Below are 21,469 nucleotides of genomic sequence, written 5' to 3' on the forward strand. Positions count from 1 at the left end.
TGAAAAATTAGAGTTTGAGTCTGAGTTGAGTTTAGATAACTCATTAAAATATGTATATAATATAATTATTATAATTATTTTTCTTCTTTAAAAATAATATAGTAGTACATTAGTTTTATTCGTTAGACTGAGTAAATTAGGTTTAAATCATGTTAATCAAGTGTTCAATCATGTAATATCAGGTTTTAATCGTATAAATGATAAACACAGATTTTGCATATTTTTAAGGCTTAGATTTGGGTCGTTTTCAATTTTAATCATGCATATTATGTCCATTATCAAAATATAAATATGTTAGTTTAAAATCCTATTATCCTTTGTGTGTGATTGATAATTTTTGTTCAGCATACACTAAAATGCCTAACCCTCGTTATTACTCATTATTGACGTCTGAAAATATTATTTAAATTTTTAAAAGTTAGGCTTTTTTTGGCTAAATTGAGATTTTTTATTCTAATTGAGATTTTGGCTAAAAGTTATAACCCATTAATATATATATATATATATATATATATATAGGATTGTGATCAATTGAGATTTTTTATTCTAATTGAGAAATGAGATGCAATATCAGCCACTCATTTTTATTAAAAGCAGATTTTTCCACATGGAAAATATCGTTAGATTAATTAATTATGAAAGGGCAGAATGGTAATATCATGGTAAATTTTATTCAGTAAATATTTTTTTTAATTTTAATTTAAATTTTTTATTAATTTTTTTAAAAAAAAATTAAATTATTTTTTAATTTTTTTTTAATTTTTTTTTTAAAAAAAATTCGTTTTTTTTTTTTTTTTTTTTTTCAACTACATATACAATTCATGTCAACTACACACATATAATGTCAATTATGTGTACAATCCATGTCAACCACACACACAATTCATGTCAACTACACACATATAATGTCAACTATGTGTACAATCCATGTCAACTACATATACAATTCATGTTAACTACACACTATAATGTCAACTACATGTACAATTCATGTCAAATAGTATTTATTGAATAAAGTTGTTGACATTTGATGTGTACTTGACATGAATTGTATATATAGTTGAAAAAAAAAATTTTAAAAATAATAATAGAAAAAACGAAAAAAAGAATTTAAAAAATATTAAAAAAAAAATTTTTAAAAATTTAAAAAATTAAAAAATTAAAAAATAATTAAATTAAAAAAAGATTAAAAAATAAAAAAAAAAAAAAATTACAATTATGCCCCTCTGTTGACATAAACTACATGCTGTTGACATTTCACAAATATTCTGGATGAGTGGCCCATATTGCATCTCATTTCTCAATTTAGCTAAATAATCACAACCTAACAAGCCATATATATATATAGGGGTGCGTTAGGCTCCTTTGCACCCTAAGTGTCCTATTTCCTTCTTAATCTCAGCCCTTGGATCCTTGAATCGGATGGTTGTGATCAATGCATTATTAGTCTATAATGTTGCATTATTAGCCGCTGTGCATTATTAGAATGAAAATGTGCATTATTAAATGACACGTGGCATTAATCTAACCGTCAGATGACAAAATCGTGGGGCTAGGATTAAGAAGGAAAAAGGACAAAAGATATGAAAAGTATTTGAATACATCCCTATATATATATATAGGATATATATATATATATATATAAGATTGTGATCAATTGAGATTATTTAGGCTAATTGAGAAATGAGATGCAATATCAGCCACTCATTTTTATTAAATGAGTGGTCCAGATTTTGCCACACAATAAATATTTTTAGATTAATTTAATATGAAAGGGCATAATTGTAATTCACATCCATCTCTCCTCTTCTCAAAATTCATTTTTTTCCAAATCGCTACCACCAATCGCCCTCCATCTTCATCTTCATCCCTCCAATTTCGCCGACGACAATGGCGATTGCCGCCGCCATATCGCTGCTGCTGATCGCCGTCAAACACTGCTCTCGTTCACCAGCCTCGTCTTCATATCTCAGTTTCTCCTTTTCGTTAATTCATGAAAAAATAATCTTCGCTTCTTCTCCGCCTATCTGTACGCAATCGGCCGCTTCTTCACCTGCTCTGGCCTGATCGATTCTTCCGACGATGAAACCGAGGCTGGCTCCTTCTCCGCCGCAACGTCTCCTTCACCACCGCCTGCAGGTACGACAAATCGTCGATCCGCGCTTCCTCGAATCCGTTTCCTTCTCCGACGACGCGGCGGAGCTCGTCCTTCGCCACCGGGTGGCGGAGGAGCTCCACCATCGCCCACTCGATCGTGCTGTTGTCATCTCCGATCTAGAGAGGAAAAACTCTTGTGGTAAATTGAATCTCAAATCGATGAATTAGGAGTTTAATTAATTATTTAATTCAATCAATTACCATGATGATAATGTGGTGTTGATGATCTTCATGATTAGAAGCAACTTAATCCTTCTAACTATATCTCAATTTCATCAGCAACAGTTGTTCTCAATTTCAGACTTGTCTCACTGATTTTGAGTGTTCAAGGTATCCTATGTTTTCAATTGAATACTTCTACAGTAAAGAGAGGTTTTGTTTCTGCATAAATTTCCTACATCTGAGGCTTCTTTATTCGTTTGGATATACCAGTTGTTGTTGCTTTGATCTTTCTGCAAATTTCTTTTTTGTTTATTAATTTTTGTTTGGCTGAATTGAATTTTTTATGTAGTTGTTCAGATTTCGAGAAATCTTGTTGCGTTTGCCTATGGGTGAAGGTTCAATTCGTAGGAGTACACTTCATATTCGGTTCAATTCGAATCTTCCCAACGCTGCTGGTGGTGGAGCTGCAGCGGCATCAGGTGCCACATTTGCACGGTGGGAGATGATTCGCAGGCTTTGATTTAGGACCTCTTGTCGATGGGGCAGCCGGTGGAGGACGGATTGGTCCCGATTGTGGCGTACACTGCCGAGGCAGAGATTGAGCAGCTGCAGTGGTCGTCTTCGCAGCCAGATTGGGTGGCGATTGCGTTTTCGAACAAGCTACAGATTCTGAGGGTATGGGTAGAGTAGATGATGATTCTGTTTGTTAATTAGTGGTGCTTTACTGACCATTGTTGGTAGCCAAACAAGGTTTATTTTATACAAACATTGTTCAGTTTTGTTTAGTCTTTCAACTCTAATTGCAGTTTCTTGATTGCACGCCAATAGAAGTCGTCGTCGGTGAAAGCTGTTGACATTTTGCTATAAACTATTGACATTTGATATTCTGGCTAGTGATATATGAATTATAAGTGTTATTTTAGTTGTTGACATTTTAATAAGAGTTGTTGACATTTGATATTCTGCCTATTGATATGTGAATTATAAGTGTTATATTTTAGTTGTTGACATTTTAATACGAGATGTTGATATTTGATATTCTGGCTATTGATATGTGAATTATAAGTGTTATTTTTTAGTTGTTAACATTTAATATTCTGGCTATTGATATGTGAATTATAAGTGCTATTTGTTAGTTGTTGACATTTTAATAGAGTTGTTGACATTTGATATTCTGGCTATTGATATGTAATTATAAGTGTTATTTTTTAGTTGTTGATATTATAATACGAGCTGTTGACATTTGATATTCTGACTATTGATATGTTATAAGTGTTATTTGTTAGTTGTTGACATTTTAATAAAGTTGTTGACATTTGATATTCTGGCTATTGATATGAAATTATAAGTGTTAGTTTTTAGTTGTTGACATTTTAATACGAGCTGTTGACATTTGATATTTTGGCTATTTATAACTGTTATTTTTTAGTTGTTGACATTTTAATACAAGCGGTTGATATTTTATATTCTGGCTATTTATAAGTGTTATATTTTAGTTGTTGACATTTTAATACAAGCTGTTGACATTTGATATTCTCGGTATTAAAATGTGGATTATAAGTGTTATTTTTTAGTTGTTGATATTTTAATACGAGTTGTTGACATTTAATATTCTCGGTATTGATATGTAAATTATAAGTTTTATTTTTTAGTTGTTGACATTTTAATACGAGTTGTTGACATTTGATATTCTCCGTATTAAAATGTGAATTATAAGTGTTATTTTAATACAAGTCATGTCAACTACACTTTCAAACTATGTCAACTATACGTACAACTCATGTCAACTACACGTACAAGCCATGTCAACAACAATTATAAGTCATGTCAACTACATATACAAGCCATGTCAACTGCACGTACAAGCCATATCATGTCAACTGCACATATAAGTCATGTCAACTACAGTACATATCGTCTCAACTCCACATACAAGTCATGTCAACTATGGTATATAATATGTCAGCTAGACGTACAAGTCATATCAACTACACGTACAAGCCATATCAACTACACGTACAAGCCATGTCAACAATTATAAGTCATGTCGACTGCACTTTCAAGCCATGTCAACTACACGTACAAGCCATGTCAACAACAATTATAAGCCATGTCAACTACACTTTCAAACCATGTCAACTACACGTACAAGCCATATCGTATCAACTGCACATACAAGTCATGTCAACTGCACATACAAGCCATTAGCTTCTCCAGTGAATCTGCAACCCTACCATGGACTCTCAACCCTATTCATAACCCCTTCCTCCACCCACAAACACAACAGCAGGGGCTTTTGACTATTTTGTAATAATTTGATATTTGAAAATTTTGTATTCTTATGTAAAGTTGATATGATTCAATGACATTTGCTTCCAGCCCAACTTAACTCATTCCTGCTGCCTTATTTCTTTATGTCATGTGCCACAGCATGCAAAGTTGAAAAATCTACGAGACAATTGGGTTAAAAAAACAATTGGAATGAATGAAAAATCAATCAGAAGATTACAACTCAATACAACAATGTAACTCCCACAAATTATCACGAAAAACAAGTTGAGAAAAAACTAAGTTGTTCAAGACTAGTGCAAAAATGAGCCGGCCATTAGATGCCAAATAATGTAATTACTTTTCAGTAAATAATTTATGCCTTGACCCGACCATAATACTTCAGCTTCTCCTCAGTGGTCTGGAAACATCCATGTCCAAACTTGGATGAGGTATCCACAAACTTCAGCTTAATCTCCTCGAGGGCAACACGAGATGTCTGTTTGAGGAGAGATTGACGAAGAGTTACAACACTTTTCGTAGGACCCACACACCCGCATTTGATCATCAAGTAATCATCCTTTACTTCACCATAGTGAGGGAATCCACCTATTGGTGTAATATCTTTCTCAGTCCTGCAATCAATCAACATACAAGTCATTAGATAAACAAGAAAAACATAGTATTTCCATACATTAGATTGTACTTGGATCTGTTCATTTACAAACTAACAAATCGTTATTTGTTTAAACTGATATGATCAATTTCAATTGAAAGAATTGACAGATGGAAGTATATATAATGCAAATTGCAAAGATGCTAGTGTTGGAACCTGTCAAACTCAGTAGAGGATGTGTGTTCTTCTTTCCCAACCTTGCCAAGCTTATAGATTTTCTTGTTCAGTTCAGTTCGATGTTGGTATCCATTATGTCCAGCCCTAGCAACAGTGAAGGAAACTCTAGCAGGATGCCTTGCACCAATACAGACGATCTTACGAAGTCCCCTGTGGGTCTTGCCGGGAAGCCGGGTGACTCCCCAACGTGTAACCACACCTTCATACCCTTTACCCTTTGTGACACCAATAATGTCAATCATCTCATCCATCTGGAAAACAGCATCAATGGGGACCTGTTTCTCAAAGAAACCATATGCAAAATCAACCTTTTGTGCTATAGTCCCACCATTCACTTGTATCTCCATCATGTGTGCCTTCTTTTGCTTCAATCCCTTCATTTTTCTTATCTGTACAATAGCAATAGAAAACTTTAAACTTATAGTCAAATTTGATGAAAAAAAATAATTAGTGATAAAATTTCAAAAAAAGGAAATTAGTTTATACCTTAGTGTGAGCCAGGACACGAATGACGCAAGAATATTTCTTCAATTTCTCCAGCTGTGCCTGGGTGTCTTTCTTCCCCTCGTTAGTCTCCAGCTTCTTCGAGTATTTGGAAAATGCCTTCTTCTTTGACTTGCACCAATTCTAGTAGAACCTTCTCTTTACCTCCTCACTCAAGTGCTGAGCCCAAACTGTATTTAGGCAGCGAAGACCACGAGGAGTCTTCACATACCCAACGATACCAACAATTACCATAGGTGGTGTTTCAATCATGGTGACAGCTTCACATGTCTCCTTCTTGTGAAGTTCTGCAATAAATATTTCAATACAGAATATTCACATTTCGTGCTTTCAATAAAACTTTAGCCTAGTTCAACACAAAATCGCTGTAATATAATAGAACATGTCTACCACTGGAATGACAAACAAATTAGAAGTCAGTAGGAATGCACATCAATTCAAATATCAACAGATTTGCAGTTATGTGAACAAGAAATTATCATGATAGCAACAGAGAGTATACATGATATCAATAAACATAGAATGTCAGCAAATCTGCATTTATGTCAACAGAGTATAATTCACCAACAAAGTACAAAAAAGTCATGATAATGAAAATCAAACCAAAATACCTTCAACATTCATCGACGCCGACTCTGAATAAGATGAAGAATCCATCAGATAACACCTTAGGCTTTGATTATGAAGCGTACTCGAACCTAAAAATGAAAAAGCAGAAAAAAAAAAAAAAAAAAAAAAAAAAAAAAAAAAAAAAAAAAAAAAAAACTGATTAGGAACAAATTTGACTGGGCAACAACAAATAAAGCATAAAAACAGAATCGAAGTCGATAAAATCAACCTAAAAACTTCAGATTCAACCAAACTCCATCGAATTAGTCGTCTGTTGTTCAAAAATTCTTCAATTTTCGGATGAACGACGATTTTGAATGCCGATTTTGAAAATTCATCAACCTGAAGAAGTCGCTTCAACCACCGCCGATTTGGAATGTCGATTCTCTTCGATCGTTGCTTCAGCCGATTTAGCTACAATCGTTGCTTCAGCCGATTGTCTTCGATTTTGCTTTTCTATCGTCATTGCACAAAACTGTTCGATTTTGCTCTTCGATTTTGAAGGTCTATGAATTGAAATTTGAAGATCAGCAGATTTTCAGCGAGATTTGCAGGTCTTCGATTTTGAAGGTCTTCGATTTTATGAAGATTTGTATGAAGATTTGCAGGTTTTTAGCGATAGTTTTAGAGAAGATTTTAGAAAATGGTTTGAAATATAATTTTATGTTTTCTGCCTTTTATTAATGAAATTACAATTATACCCCCTTTTTTGACATAATGTGTTATCTGTTGACATTACATGAATCTTATGGATTAGTGGCTCATATTGCATCTCATTTCTCAATTAAGGTAAATAATCTCAACCTAACAAGACCCTATATATATATATGTATATATATATATATATATATATATGTATATATATATATATGTATAATATAATTATTATAATTATTTTTATTCTTTAAAAAAAATATAGTAGTACTTTAGTTTTATTCGTTAGACTGAGTAAATTAGGTTTAAATCATGTTAATCAAGTGTTCAATCATGTAATATCAGGTTTTAATCATATAAATGATAAACACAGATTTTGCGTATTTTTAAGGCTTAGATTTGACTCGTTTTCAATTTTGATCATGCACATTGTGTCCATTAAAAATATAAATATGTTAGTTTAAAATCCTATTATCCTTTGTGTGTGATTGATAGTTTTCGTTCAGCATACACTAAAATGCCTAACCCTCGTTTATTACTCATTATTGACGTCTGAAAATATTAGTAAATTTTTTAAAAGTTAGGCTTTTTTTTGGCTAAACATATATATATTAGGTCCGGAGGTTTAAATGGGGACCAAGGGAGCACTGGCCGCTGAAATAATTTTAATAATGAAAATAAAGATGTAGTAGTAGTATGTTAGTTACAATTCTAGAATCGTTAATGCATGATTTATAGGCATTAAAATGCCCAAACCTCGTCATTACTTATTATCTGCGCGTATAAAAAATTAAAATTCATAAAGTCAGCCTTTTTAAGCTAAACATTTATATTAATTATTTATAATGGGCGCAATTGATCACTTAAGTAATACTAGGTATTTATTATCAAAATTTAAAAAAATATATAGAGTTTAGCTAAGTGGTGTAGAAAGAGCAAAATGGCTGGAAAGAAAACTAGTTGTAACTAACTCCCCCAACTTGTTAATCCCATTTTGCCACCAACCCCGCAAGCTTTCGGACAGATTAGAAAATCGTCCTCACCCACATCTCGTCAATCTGGAGCGTTGATGAGATACGATCAACGGCCGAGATCCATCCTCAACAAACCCCCCTCATATTGCTCACCTACCAAAATCTAAACACACACCTCCACCATTCTCTATTTAAAACCACATAACTTACTTAACCCCAATGCATATATACCTATAAAACTCCCTTTCAAACACACATCTTAATTAGCCAAAAAAACCTCTCCATCTCTGCTCCTTCCTTCCTCCGACTTTATTCAATCTAACATATCAATTAAATGGCGTCGGAGAATGATTTCTGCGTGAAGCAGAGCGATCCCTTGAATTGGGCTGCGGCGGCGGAGTCGCTGAAGGGGAGCCACCTCGATGAGGTGAAGCGGATGGTGGAGGAGTTTAGGAAGCCGCTGGTGAAGCTCGGCGGGGAGACGCTCACGATATCTCAGGTGGCGGCGATCGCGGCCAAGGATAATGCGGTGGCGGTGGAGCTGGCGGAGTCGGCCAGGGCCGGTGTCAAGGCCAGCAGTGATTGGGTTATGGAGAGCATGGGTAAAGGCACCGACAGCTACGGTGTCACCACCGGTTTCGGTGCCACCTCACACCGGAGGACTAAGCAGGGCGGCGCTCTTCAGAAGGAGCTCATTAGGTACCTTTATTTTTCTGATTTTGCATGTCATTTTGTACCAAGCGGCCGACAAATAATTATGTATTCTTATCGATTTCAGTTCTGTGAATATTTTTTAGATCAAATTAGTAATTCACTCGGTTTGGCTGTTTCGGTAAACTCTTAACGATGGTGCAATAAATGTAGTAGTTATGTCTTTTAGGAGTAAAACTGTAGACGTGTTGTTACTATTATTAAAAAGAAATTAGGTGGGAAATTTTAAAATGAACACAGTTAAGTTGAAATTAGGTGTAAGTAACGGTAACGGAATGTGATGAGATTTAAAAAATGGAAACAGGTTCTTGAACGCCGGAATATTCGGAAACGGGACGGAATCAAACCACACGCTGCCGCACACGGCAACGAGAGCGGCGATGCTGGTCCGGATCAACACCCTCCTCCAAGGCTACTCCGGCATCCGATTCGAAATCCTGGAAGCCATCACCAAATTCCTGAACCAGAACATCACGCCGTGCCTCCCCCTCCGCGGCACCATCACGGCCTCCGGCGACCTCGTGCCCCTCTCCTACATCGCAGGGCTCCTGACCGGGCGCCCCAACTCCAAAGCCGTGGGCCCCACCGGCGAGCCCCTCAACGCCGAGGAAGCCTTCAAGCTTGCCGGCGTCAAGGGCGGCTTCTTCGAGCTCCAGCCCAAGGAAGGCCTCGCCCTCGTGAACGGCACCGCCGTGGGATCGGGCCTCGCGTCCATCGCCCTCTTCGACGCCAACATCCTCGCTCTCCTCTCCGAGGTCATGTCCGCCGTGTTCGCCGAAGTCATGAACGGGAAGCCGGAGTTCACCGACCACCTGACCCACAAGCTGAAGCACCACCCGGGGCAGATCGAGGCCGCCGCCATCATGGAGCACATCCTGGACGGCAGCGGCTACGTGAAGGCCGCGCAGAAGCTGCACGAGCAGGACCCGCTCCAGAAGCCGAAGCAGGACCGATACGCCCTCCGGACCTCGCCCCAGTGGCTGGGCCCACAGATCGAGGTCATCCGCACCGCCACCAAGATGATCGAGAGGGAGATCAACTCCGTCAACGACAACCCCTTGATCGATGTTTCCAGAAACAAGGCCCTCCACGGCGGAAACTTCCAAGGCACCCCCATCGGTGTCTCCATGGACAACGCCAGGCTCGCCATCGCCTCCATCGGGAAGCTTCTCTTCGCTCAATTCTCTGAGCTCGTCAACGACTTCTACAACAACGGATTGCCATCCAACCTCTCCGGCGGCCGCAACCCCAGCCTCGACTACGGCTTCAAGGGCTCCGAAATCGCCATGGCCTCCTACTGCTCCGAGCTCCAGTTCCTCGCCAATCCCGTCACCAACCACGTCCAGAGCGCCGAGCAGCACAACCAGGATGTGAACTCACTAGGATTGATCTCTTCACGTAAAACAGTTGAAGCTCTGGACATTCTCAAGCTCATGTCATCCACCTACCTCGTTGCGTTATGCCAAGCCGTTGATCTGAGGCATTTGGAGGAGAATCTGAAGCACGCGGTGAAGAACACAGTGAGCCAAGTAGCTAAGAGAACTCTAACAATGGGCGTCAACGGCGAGCTCCACCCGTCCAGATTCTGCGAGAAAGACTTGATCCGGGTGGTCGACCGCGAGTACGTCTTTGCATACGTGGACGACCCCTGCAGCGCCACCTACCCGTTGATGCAGAAGCTGAGGCAGGTGCTGGTCGATCACGCCCTCAAGAACGGGGAGCTGGAGAAGAACACGAGCACCTCGATCTTCCACAAGATCGAGGCCTTCGAGGAGGAGCTCAAGGCCTTGCTGCCAAAGGAGGTGGAGAGCGCGAGGATCGCCCTCGAGAGCGGGAGTCCAGCCGTGGCCAACAGGATCGCGGAGTGCAGGTCGTATCCGTTGTACAAGTTCATAAGGGGGGTGCTCGGGGCAGGGTTCTTGACCGGGGAGAAGGCTGTATCGCCCGGGGAGGAATGCGACAAGGTGTTCACGGCATTGAGCAATGGCCTCATTATTGATCCGTTGTTGGAGTGTCTTCAAGGATGGAATGGTGAACCTCTGCCTATCTGCTAGTTTGTCTTTTTTTACTTTTGATTTCTCCTATATTTTTTTTTTTTTTCTGTGGTTAATTTGCTCTGTTTTTTTGTTAATCTGTGTTTGCTGGGGAGTCACCACTTATTTGTAAAATTTGAATGAAGATTCCCACGTTTGAATACTCTATGTGCTCTGCATAATATTTTTTAAATCACTTTTCACAAGATCATTTTTTTTTAGCTCAAACAAAAAGGCTAATGAGTAATGAGACATGGGATAATAACAGTGTACGCTTTCGTAGTTTGAAACTCTAAATTCACTTTTTATTAGACACTGGTAAATGAAATTAAAAGAAAAAAGAAAGACATGTCAAATTGGTGCTACTAATGTTTGCACCAAACCCCAAGGGCGGATTGACGTGAGAATGAGCTTCAACATCACGTTGTTTATTTTTTATTTTGTTTTTTAAAATCACGTCGTTTCTATGTGTCAAATTTCTTCAATTGTGGTTTGTTTGGTAGCATGTTCACATTAAAATTAAGATTACAACCTCCACAAAAACCACCAACCCCATCCCCATTCACCTCCACCTGCTACTCCCATCCACCCTCAATCCCCAAAATAAATACTAGTATCACTCCCAAAATTCAATCAAAATTCCCAACACTGCATTTGTATTGTTGAACAAAAAAATTAGTAATAATCTAATATTGACCTAACTGATCTCATCCACACCCTTGTTGAGACTAGAACTTTTTTTTATTAATAGTGAGGTAAACAAATTGGTACTCCAAAATCTGTTGATAGTTGCAACATCTTGAAATTTTGTTTTGATTAAATATTTTAGATTCGATAGTTTAATCACGTTAAGACGTGGGTAGTTCGCAACCGTTACTAAAAAAGCAAAATGAATGAATCTAGCCATCTAGGTTTATGTATATAAGTATGCGGACCGCATAAATTTAATTCTTTGGAGTAGACGTAGTTAATTAAGACCACATTGTGATTGAATGCCGCTGCTTGAACTTTCCAACTATTCACCTTACCCACTGTCGCCAATTAAGCTCTTTTTATCAGGGACTCTTTTACTAGAATCCTTCTAGAATGGAGTATAAACTCTTTTTTTTTATGTATGAATAAATAAATAAATATTTTAAAGATCGCAGTGGGCTCAAATCCAAATTTTTTGGTTTTATGTATTACCCACTCTACCATTAGATTATCTCACGCATGCCAAATAATCGAACCTCAAATTCAAATACTATCAGCTCACATTGAATCCAAAGGGTTTTGGGCTAACTTTATTTGGATTGCGGGCTAATAGGGTGCTGGTTAATCGAGTTTTATTATACTTCATTCGCCCACGAAAAATAATTATATTTTTTCATTTTGGGATGTCCACATAAAAAGTGTCATTTCTAAAAATGAAAATTTTCCCTTTCATATTTTACCCACTTTTTCTTCTCTCATACTTTACCTAGTTTTTATCCCTATCTCTCTTATTTAACCTACTTTCGCTTTTTCTGTCTTACTTTACAAATTTCTCATTAAAACTCGTGTTTTTCACAAATGAGATTATTTTTTATAGACGGAGGGAATATATGGTTATAAATATTCAACCCACCCTAAAGATACCAGTTTCGGGCCAGCCCAACAGGCTAATTGGGTTGATATTGATAACATTAACATATAATCAATCCAATACATAATGATAAAAATTAGTCATAATGTAAAACATTTAATTATAATAATTTTAGCTTACACTCATATATGATTGATTAAACACTACATTAGAATTTGTATAAATAAAATAAAATGTTAACATATTTTGAGAAATTTTAATTTATGGTTTAGAAATTAAAAAAGTATATTTGAATTTTTTTTAATTTATTTTTCTATTATTATAATAATTAAATCTAACGTGTATGAATATTTAATGAAGTTTTTTTTTAGTTATTTATATTATAGAAATTAACAAACGGTGTCAAACATGCATAACAATAGACAATAATTGTACATTTACAACCCATTGGGTTAGCTCATTAGGTACCGGGTTATCCCTACTTGGATTGCGAGCTAATCGGATTGTCATATTATCGGATTATAAGTTTTCAACCCTAACCCTCTAAATTTAGCCAGTTATTCAGATCACCCCACTGCTTATGCACTGTAATGAATCCCTGTCTAGAACCATGCATATAAGTAAGCGAGATTACTCGGTTAGTTGGTTATCCGCTGGCTAAACCGATTAAGATCGGTTAATGATCAAAATTTGACTACATAACCGATATAACTAAAATCAACCTATTATTTAATTGTTGATTTAATCATTAGGCTCATTCCCAATAATTATATTCTGGCTATAAATCTTAGCCTAACTATATACACGGAAGCTCGTTTCATCTAATAATTATTGTAATATCACCCAAGCCACAACCAAAATTTGTAAACGAATTGAAAGAAAATGTACGTATCATAGGAGTAATTGTTACTGAATTAGGCTAATTCCCTATTTGGATTCAAACATAGACAGAATATTATTAATACTGGTGGGGGAGAACATAATTAGATGTTTAAATGTCACTGTGAATTCAACTAATATAGATATCCACATATAGCTCAACGTTATATACGCTATAGTATTTGTATTTCATTGGTTATAATAATTGTGTTTCAAGCAATATATCGGGGGGTTTAACTCTCTGACAAACGTATTCAGTTATAATCAAGTAGTATTAGTTCTTGTCGATTAACCAACTAATCAAATGGTCAGTAGGCTACTGATTTCAGATTGATTTCGATTTTGATACGTAATTAGAAGGTAAACCTTAATCGGTTAATTTAACCGACTAATTAACCAACATTGCCTATAATAAGCCTCCAAAAAATTCTACGAAACATTTTAACCAAACATTGATGTTGTTAATAGAAGAACAACACATATTTTATCAACTCTGACCAGCGACCACAATGCTGAATCTCAATTAAAGAACAAAACTAAGATGATGGTTGGGGATAAGGATAAGCATAGATATTCGGTACATTTTAAGGCCATCCGCAGCGGCAGCTCGATGCTGTCTCGGTCTCGTCTCGGCGAGACGAGACAGCATCGAGCCAGCGATGTGACCACTCCGTCTCGTCCCGTATCCCTCCGCCGAGATCATGTTAGCGAGTTGGCTCGCCACGCGCGTTGGCCACGTGGCGAGCAGCGGTTGGGTCGTGACGCTCACTCGCCAACTCTGCGAGTGGCGTCGATTTTAATTATTGTTTTTCTAAAACATCTTGAAAAAAAAAATTTATCGTTTATTTTGTCCCTTTCTTTTTGAGGAACTTTTTTTTATTATTTTTTAATTTTCTTTTTTTCCTATATTCATCTATAAATAACCCAATTTCCGTAGTTTTTAATGAATTTATGAAATTATTAGGATTAATTTAATATTTCAGTGAAATATTAATTGAATTTTTTGAAAAATAAAAATAAAAATGAAATTGGATGAATAGTTAAAGGATGAGATGGTTAAGGATAGAGGGTTGCAAATGTTGTTTCTTAGTTAAGAGATGAGGTAAAAAGTGCAGTGGGACTATGAATAGTTAAGGGATTAGACGATATTGAGACAAAGATGTGGATGACCTAAATCTCGTTTAGTGAGTAGAGTTATAGAATTGCCCTGAAAAAAGGAATTAAATTTGTTGAACAAATCAAAATCTTTTTATATAAGATGACAATACGAATAGGGTAATTGTACACTTACCTCGATTTTTCTCACCCTATTATTATTTAGATTTGCTAATTTACCCTATATCCCCAAATTAAATGTTCTAATAAAAAACCTTAGCCAATATAGAGCCTCCAAAATGTGTATATGAAGATCGTACAATCCCAAAAATTAAAAGAACAGACAAAATAACATGTACCCATGACCCATCAGATTGGAATTTATTTAGGTTATTCCAAGTTTTTTTTTTTATAAAAAGAAAGGCTCAAACCATTCAACGTGGTGAGCAAAGGAGTACAAAACTTAAATAAAAAACTAAATCTCCCCAAAAGCAAAGAAATGCCGCAAAAATATCATACCAAACACAAACAACCTACAACCACCGCAAACAAAGCCAGCCCAAAAGGAACTCTCGACAAACCAAAAACTACTAGCAAAGTGCCAAACATCCACACCAAAGATGAAAAGCCACAACTCACCAGGTATACTTCATTTGTGTCCCAACCATCTTCTAATTTTAATTTTTAGGTAGGTCTTCGCATATTTGTTCGGGCGAGTAAGGAATATTTGGACACCATCCTTTAATCCATAATCCAAGCCTCCAAAGAAGTACTCCCTCCGTCCCAAGGAAGATGACCCCTTTCTTGGGCGGCACGGGATTTTATGCAACTTTATTTTGTATGTTGAGTGGAGAGAGTAAAGTAAGAGAGAGGGATAAAGTAGAGATAAATGGGTTTCCATTTTTGGTAATGAGTACTCTTGGTTGGGACAAACTAAAAAGGAAAGTGGGTCATCTTCAATGGGACGGAGGGAGTACTTGTTTCTCTACATCCCAATTTGGTTTCATCTTTTCGAAGATTACTTTATTCTTGAACCACCAGATTGACCAAGAGATCATATAGAAGAGAGAGCTCCAAATTTTCTTATCAAATCTCGTGAGCGGTGTGTCTATCCATGTAATAAAACAAAATATTGGGTCCTTGGGCATGCAAAGGTGAGATTACAGCAATTGCATCCAAAATACCATAGGCTACTGGAAAATCTACAATTAAAAATGATATGGTCAATTGTTTCTGGTTCTTCTCTACACAATACACAAAGCTCATCTTCGACTCCCGGGTAGCCAAATCTAAAGAGTCTCTGTCTGGTGTTTACTCTGCCCTGCAATATAAATCAAAGTAGGAGTTGTGCACGCGGTGGTTCTACCTTATTTTTTTCATCTTTCTAATTTTAGGACTATACTGGTTACATTTTATAATTAATGAAAATTTTGAATTTGAGACTATAAGGTGAATTAATAAATTCACTATACATAAATATTGTTATTTTTATTAAGGGAGCTATAGTAAAAAAAAATGAGCTATGTATAAAATTATGATATTATATATCTACATAAGAAATATGAGTGATGTAGGTTTATTGGGCCACCAGCCCAGTTCCAACATCACTAAAGTTAGCTGTGGTTGTGTTCAGATCTGAGCCCAACATAAAGGTTGGCCTCCAATTTCATATTCATACACTTATAGAAAGATTAGTCTACAACTGTAATACTAATAGTAACATTAATTCATTGAAATATATCTGAATAAATCAATAGTTTGGTGCAAAATCAGAATAAATCAATAATCAAATCATTTATCTGATTTTAAAAGTAAAACAATTTAGAAGTCATAAATAAATTATTTAGGAAAATGGGATACTTGATCTGACGAATATACGGAAGTTGAATACGGTGTCGTGGCATTTTTGGGTGCTATGGACAACCAAACCCGCACAAATTTGAATGAAATACAAACACACAAGTTAAGATTGAACCAAATGTCGACACATAAGTGAATTCATAAATGAGTGGATTTTACTTGAAGGGGTTGTTTCAGTTAGCCAGTTGTTTTCTTACCTATACCATTGGCATAATATTAAAATGTAAATAACTGACTTTTTCAAAAAGAAATCCACCTTTTAATTTGCAATCAATTTTATTTTAGGAACCGTATTAATTTAAATCATTTGCAATCAATCCACCTTTTAATACTTTTGTTTTGTGTGGGATTGCATTTTAGTACTATTAATTTACAACTACAATCAAGCATGAAATTTAGTTGTAAGTCAGCATTTAAAATAACAATAAACGCAACAATCTGTTGATCAATCGTTAGGCAAAGTTATGAATGACAAGACCAAAACAATCGCCAAATTAGCAAGATTGATAAGTTTATTCCGATAAACATTTTACATAAAACATAAAGAGAAAACACTAAGCAAGAAATTTGACCCCTAAATGAAGAATTAATGGCACAAAAAAGGTCGCCATTTACCTAAATCCAAAAGGTAATCTTCAATTCCCCCCTCCCTAACGTAATGAGTAGTAGTAGTAGTAATAGGAGCAATCCTCTGAAATCAAAGCTAACAAAAAAAAAAAAAAAACAGAACTCAGAGAATCGGTGCTAATCTTCGAAGCCGGTCTGTTTCCAAATGGCATTCCTGACCCTGCTCAAATCCCTGCCCTTGAGAGTCCGCCCGATCCCTTCGTGAACTGACAGCGACGCAGCTCTCGTCCTTGCCAAATACTCGTGAGGGGGCATTTGGTAATTTCCGTCGTCGTCCTCATCCTCGTCATCCTCCTCCGTACATTCACCGGCGCGTGCCCTGTACTCTCCCCTGAGGATCTTCGACCAGTCAGGAATGTTCACAGGGAGGGATTTCGCTCCGATCGGGGACCGTTCCGCCGCGGCTTTCGGCAGAGGCTTTTTAAAGGGGCGCGGATTGGAATTAATTGATTTTCTGCTCTCCGTTTGATCGGTGTTGCTGTTGTTGCTCCAGACGTCGGCTTCGTCGAATTCGAATTGATCGGCGAACTCCGACATGGAGAGCCTGGCTGCGCCGCCGAGGTAGCGGTGGCTCTTTGTTGCTGCCATTGAAGTTTAGAAATTGAGAAATATGGTTGCTGAAAAAGACTTTGTAATTGTAGGTGGGATGAGTTTGGGTGTAATAGTCCCACTATATATAATGTTTGTTTTGGATAAGCTATGCAATGCTATGCCAATAATTCTGCCTTACCTATTCTTTTTCTTACCAATAGAGAATTGTAATTAAATATATTGCAAATGGTAATAATTATTTAATGCTGAGTTTTTTTGGAAGGTAAGTTTTTTTGGGATAGGATTTTGCAGTTTGTTGCTTAAATCGTATACTCAATACGAAGTTTGTGTTGACGGGATACGTATATTAATTTGTTATTGCCTTCTATTTTCTTTGGGTTTTTGTTTAATTGACAGGTGTATCCTTATAAGCTATACGTATTAGTAGAATAAACTTTACATTGACGTTGATGTGATACTATGTAAAGCACCATTATGTAGATTAATATTGGTGTTTTGTCCTCAGCGATTAAAAAACTTTAAGCCACTTTAATAATATACAACAATATCTTTTTTCAAATTTATCATCTTCACATAAATGTATAGCTTCGTTCTATTTAGAAGTAAGGGTCAATTTTGATCCTAAATATATGATCAAAATACAAATTTAGTATAAAACGTTCACTTATTCAAAAATAGGTCCATAACAAATGAAAATGTCGACAAAGTAATCCTTTTGTTGACGGTTCCATCAAAAAATTAACGGTCAACGTTAATTGCACAATGACATAACCGTTAGTTTTTTGACAGAACCGTCAAAAAAGGACCACTCTGACAAAGGATTTCATTTGTTATGAACCTGTGTTTTCAAAAATTGAATGTTTTGGACCAAATTCATTTTTTGATCATATGTTTAGGACCGAAATTGACATTTACTCTTCCATTTAGTGTCCCAAACTTATGTCTTAACCAATTATTTCCAACTTATATTTTCTTTTAAAAAAATCCTTAACTTAGGCACAAAATTACTACTCCATTAATTCTTATTTCTTGTTTAGAGCATCTCCAACAGCGGACCGCGGAAGTCCGACTGAACGTCCGTCGTAGTGAGGAAACTGGTAGGACACGGACGTCCCGTGCGCCCGTCGGATGGGCTCGGATATCCGACCGACGAGCGGGCGGATGTCTGCCACTGTGGCGTGGGGTCGGACGTCCGACAAAAAATTATTGTTTTTTTTAAAAAAAACTCTATAAATAGGGATTGTTGAACTTCATTTCATTCACACCACTTGTGTTGACAAGTTTCTCTCTCTAATCTACAAGTTTCATTTCTACTATAAAATGGAGTACAATAGGAACTCCCCCACCACGAGCGGAGGAAACACACCCACGTTTCCCGCCGGAACGGAGGGAAACTTTAATGCGCGGATGAATCCCCAAATGGCGCGGATGAATCCCCAAATGGCAGGGATGGCGGGGATTACTCCCCAAATGTTCTACAATATGTACAATTGGATTAGTCAGATGGGTGGGATGATGCCCGGGGCAGCAGGGATGGGCGGTATGACGCCAGGGATGGCGGGGGTGGGTGGGATGATGTCCGGGGCAACGGGGATGGGGAGTATGCCGCCAAATATGGCAGGGATGGGGAGTATGATGTCGGGGATGGCAGGGATGGGTGGGACGATGCAGCACAGGAGCCCGAGGACGCGTAGGGAATCTGTCTATCGCTCATATATAGATTTGTTGTCCGACGATCCCCCTAGTATTGTTCCGAAGACTCAGTACGCCGGCATCGAGACTTTCTCTTTTGAGGAGTTGGGGCAGGAGGTTGGGCTATCGCCGATCCGTGAGACTCCCGATGAGGCGGAGCCTGCTGCAAGGGGCAGGGGCAAAGGCAAGGGCAAGGCCAGAGGTGGGGGTAGGGGCAAGGGCAAAGCCCCAAGCTCTTCCTCGCAAACGGGGGCAGAGGAGGAAGAGGGTGAAGAGGAGCGGGGGAAGAGGTCGATCTGGACCGTGTGGGAAAATACCGCGCTTGCGAAGGCTTGGGTCGGTGTAGTCGAGGATCCCTATGTCGGGGCGAACCAGTATATTGACCGATTGTGGCATCGCATTAGTGAGGTCTACCTCACACTCAAACCGGCTGGGGCGAAGCCTCGCACTCCCGAGCAATGCCGGAAACAGTGGGATCGGCTGAGGCCTAAGCTCAGTCGTTTTGCCGGTCTCTACCAAAACAACCTGCGCATGGCAACCAACGGCATGTCTGAGGAGGATGTGAAGAACCGAACCTTGTCCCAGTACCCCGACAAATAATTGAAGTTCAAAGAGTTTGACCAATGGGAGGCATTTCTCGTGGTCAGGAGTTCGCAAAAGTTTTGTGCGGGTGTCGACTCGGGCTGGAAGCGAACGAAGATCAACTCTTCCGGTGAGTACAACAACAGTGTTGGTTCGCCGAGCTCCCCGAAGTCGAGGAAGTGTCCCCGCTACCACGATCAGACTCTCGCCGTCGTCGTCGCCTGATGGGGCAAAAGGCTGCGCAACAAATGGCGAGGGGAAGTGGCAGCCGTAGCGGGTCCTTCGAGGTCGAATCGGAGGCCCCTGAAGCCCCAGATGAGTACGACCGTCTCGCCCGCGCGCAGCTAACGAAGACCCTGAGTCAGAACATGCATAGGTGGTTTAGCACGCACGATCCTATGTACAAAAGGATGTGCAAGGATGTGATCGACGCATGTCGGCGCGATTTAAGAATGCCACCCATTGATGATTATGGCGTCGAGATTGGGGACGGGGACGTCAGAGGCGGCAGCGGCACGGGCAACGGGGACGAGGATGAGTGAGAGCTGAGGGTTGTATTTCTCGACTTTATATGATTATGTAATTTTTAAGTATTATGTAATTTTTTTTAAGTATTATGTAATTTTTTTTAATGAAGTATTAGAATTTTCCCGTATTCCGTGTCGACATTTTAATTCCGTAAATTGAATAATTGTGAATTTAATTTTATTGCGGGAAGTCCTAGTGATGTGGCAGTGGAATGGGAAGTCCTAGTGATGACGTGGCAGGAAGTTTTTGTGGGAAGTCGTAGTGGGAAGGGCGCCACCGGAGATGCTCTAAGGGGAGTGATAAATGGAACGGTAAAGTCATATAACTACCATATTTATCTTTTCTCCATGAAAAATCATTCTCCAAAGGGAGAAGTATTTGAGAAAGTATTTTACTTTTTCTCACTTTATGTTTTTTAATGCATTTTGTACTACTATTTTATTTTATTTAAATGATATACCTTTGTATATACTCTTTTTCTTTTGGAATGTATTACTTTTTTGGAATTGTATATTTCACTTTTTAAGAAGGTAAATAGATAATATACCTCTTTCATTTACCTTTCCTTATTGGAGATGCTCTTACCATACTTCGGTAACGGAGTCATAGTTTTGGGTCACTTAAGAATTTTGCAGAGTAGACATGGCATTTCATCTTCGGACTAGGTCAAATAGTTCTTGAAAAGAAAATGTAAGTCAAGAATATTTTTTGAAAAACACTTGCATACTTAAGCCTATATTTAATCTTGAAACTTCAATCCACAGATAAAAAGGAGAGCAAAAAATGGGAGAAGTACACACACATACACACACCACAAAACCAAAGCATCACATACATTGATCACAAGTACAATGTGATAAATAAAGGTTAAGGTTATAATTGATGAGCAACTGTGTTCTTCCCACCTAGTTCTAGTTTCCTTTATCCTTAACTTTTCTGTCTTTAAAGCTTGTAAGAAATAACAAAATATTTAAGAAAACGTTTCATAAGACAAAATGAATAAAAACGAGAGGCATCCATCTGCGCAAAAGGCCAAAAGTTCAATCATGTCGATGCATGAACTTGCCACACCATATACTTACTATCTTCATTCTAAAGTCTGGTGAAAAGGCACACCATTTTTTCGATTTGCTAATTTTTAGATAATATGACATGATAGAAGATA

The 21,469-nt window shown here is 37.8% G+C and overlaps 3 protein-coding genes across 3 annotated transcripts; 1 reads left to right on the top strand and 2 right to left on the bottom strand.

Moving 5' to 3' along the window:
* Positions 1-4,963: 4,963 nt before the first annotated feature.
* LOC125219906 (large ribosomal subunit protein uL3z-like) lies at positions 4,964-5,829 on the bottom strand. The gene is made up of 2 exons (XM_089063285.1): positions 5,420-5,829; positions 4,964-5,222 (listed from the first exon to the last, which is right to left on the bottom strand). Exons 1-2 carry the CDS (start codon positions 5,818-5,820, stop codon positions 4,964-4,966), a joined length of 660 nt encoding a protein of 219 aa, XP_088919411.1. The 5' UTR covers positions 5,821-5,829.
* Positions 5,830-8,403: 2,574 nt separating this feature from the next.
* Positions 8,404-11,088, top strand: LOC125219905 (phenylalanine ammonia-lyase). The gene is made up of 2 exons (XM_048121999.2): positions 8,404-8,880; positions 9,197-11,088. Exons 1-2 carry the CDS (start codon positions 8,516-8,518, stop codon positions 10,944-10,946), a joined length of 2,115 nt encoding a protein of 704 aa, XP_047977956.1. The 5' UTR covers positions 8,404-8,515; the 3' UTR covers positions 10,947-11,088.
* A 5,729-nt stretch (positions 11,089-16,817) lies between these two features.
* On the bottom strand, positions 16,818-17,606 carry LOC125223351 (protein S40-4-like). Its single transcript, XM_048126466.2, has one exon. It carries the CDS (start codon positions 17,536-17,538, stop codon positions 17,068-17,070), a length of 471 nt encoding a protein of 156 aa, XP_047982423.2. The 5' UTR covers positions 17,539-17,606; the 3' UTR covers positions 16,818-17,067.
* Between the last annotated feature and the right edge of the window lie 3,863 nt (positions 17,607-21,469).

Source organism: Salvia hispanica, chromosome 1 (genome assembly GCF_029641045.1).
Source record: "Salvia hispanica isolate PSC_SH4W2 chromosome 1, Shi_PSC_v1, whole genome shotgun sequence".
Classification (NCBI taxonomy): Eukaryota; Viridiplantae; Streptophyta; class Magnoliopsida; order Lamiales; family Lamiaceae; genus Salvia; species Salvia hispanica.

What these genes read in the sequence shown, in the direction of transcription:
- LOC125219906 (XM_089063285.1), bottom strand. Translation starts at nt 5,820, where the DNA reads ATGAAGGGATTGAAGCAAAAGAAGGCACACATGATGGAGATACAAGTG. An exon ending in TCCTCTACTGAGTTTGACAG is followed by an intron (nt 5,223 to 5,419) that starts GTTCCAACACTA and finishes GATTGATTGCAG; the next exon opens with GACTGAGAAAGATATTACAC.
- LOC125219905 (XM_048121999.2), top strand. Translation starts at nt 8,516, where the DNA reads ATGGCGTCGGAGAATGATTTCTGCGTGAAGCAGAGCGATCCCTTGAAT. An exon ending in CTTCAGAAGGAGCTCATTAG is followed by an intron (nt 8,881 to 9,196) that starts GTACCTTTATTT and finishes AAATGGAAACAG; the next exon opens with GTTCTTGAACGCCGGAATAT.
- LOC125223351 (XM_048126466.2), bottom strand. Translation starts at nt 17,538, where the DNA reads ATGGCAGCAACAAAGAGCCACCGCTACCTCGGCGGCGCAGCCAGGCTC.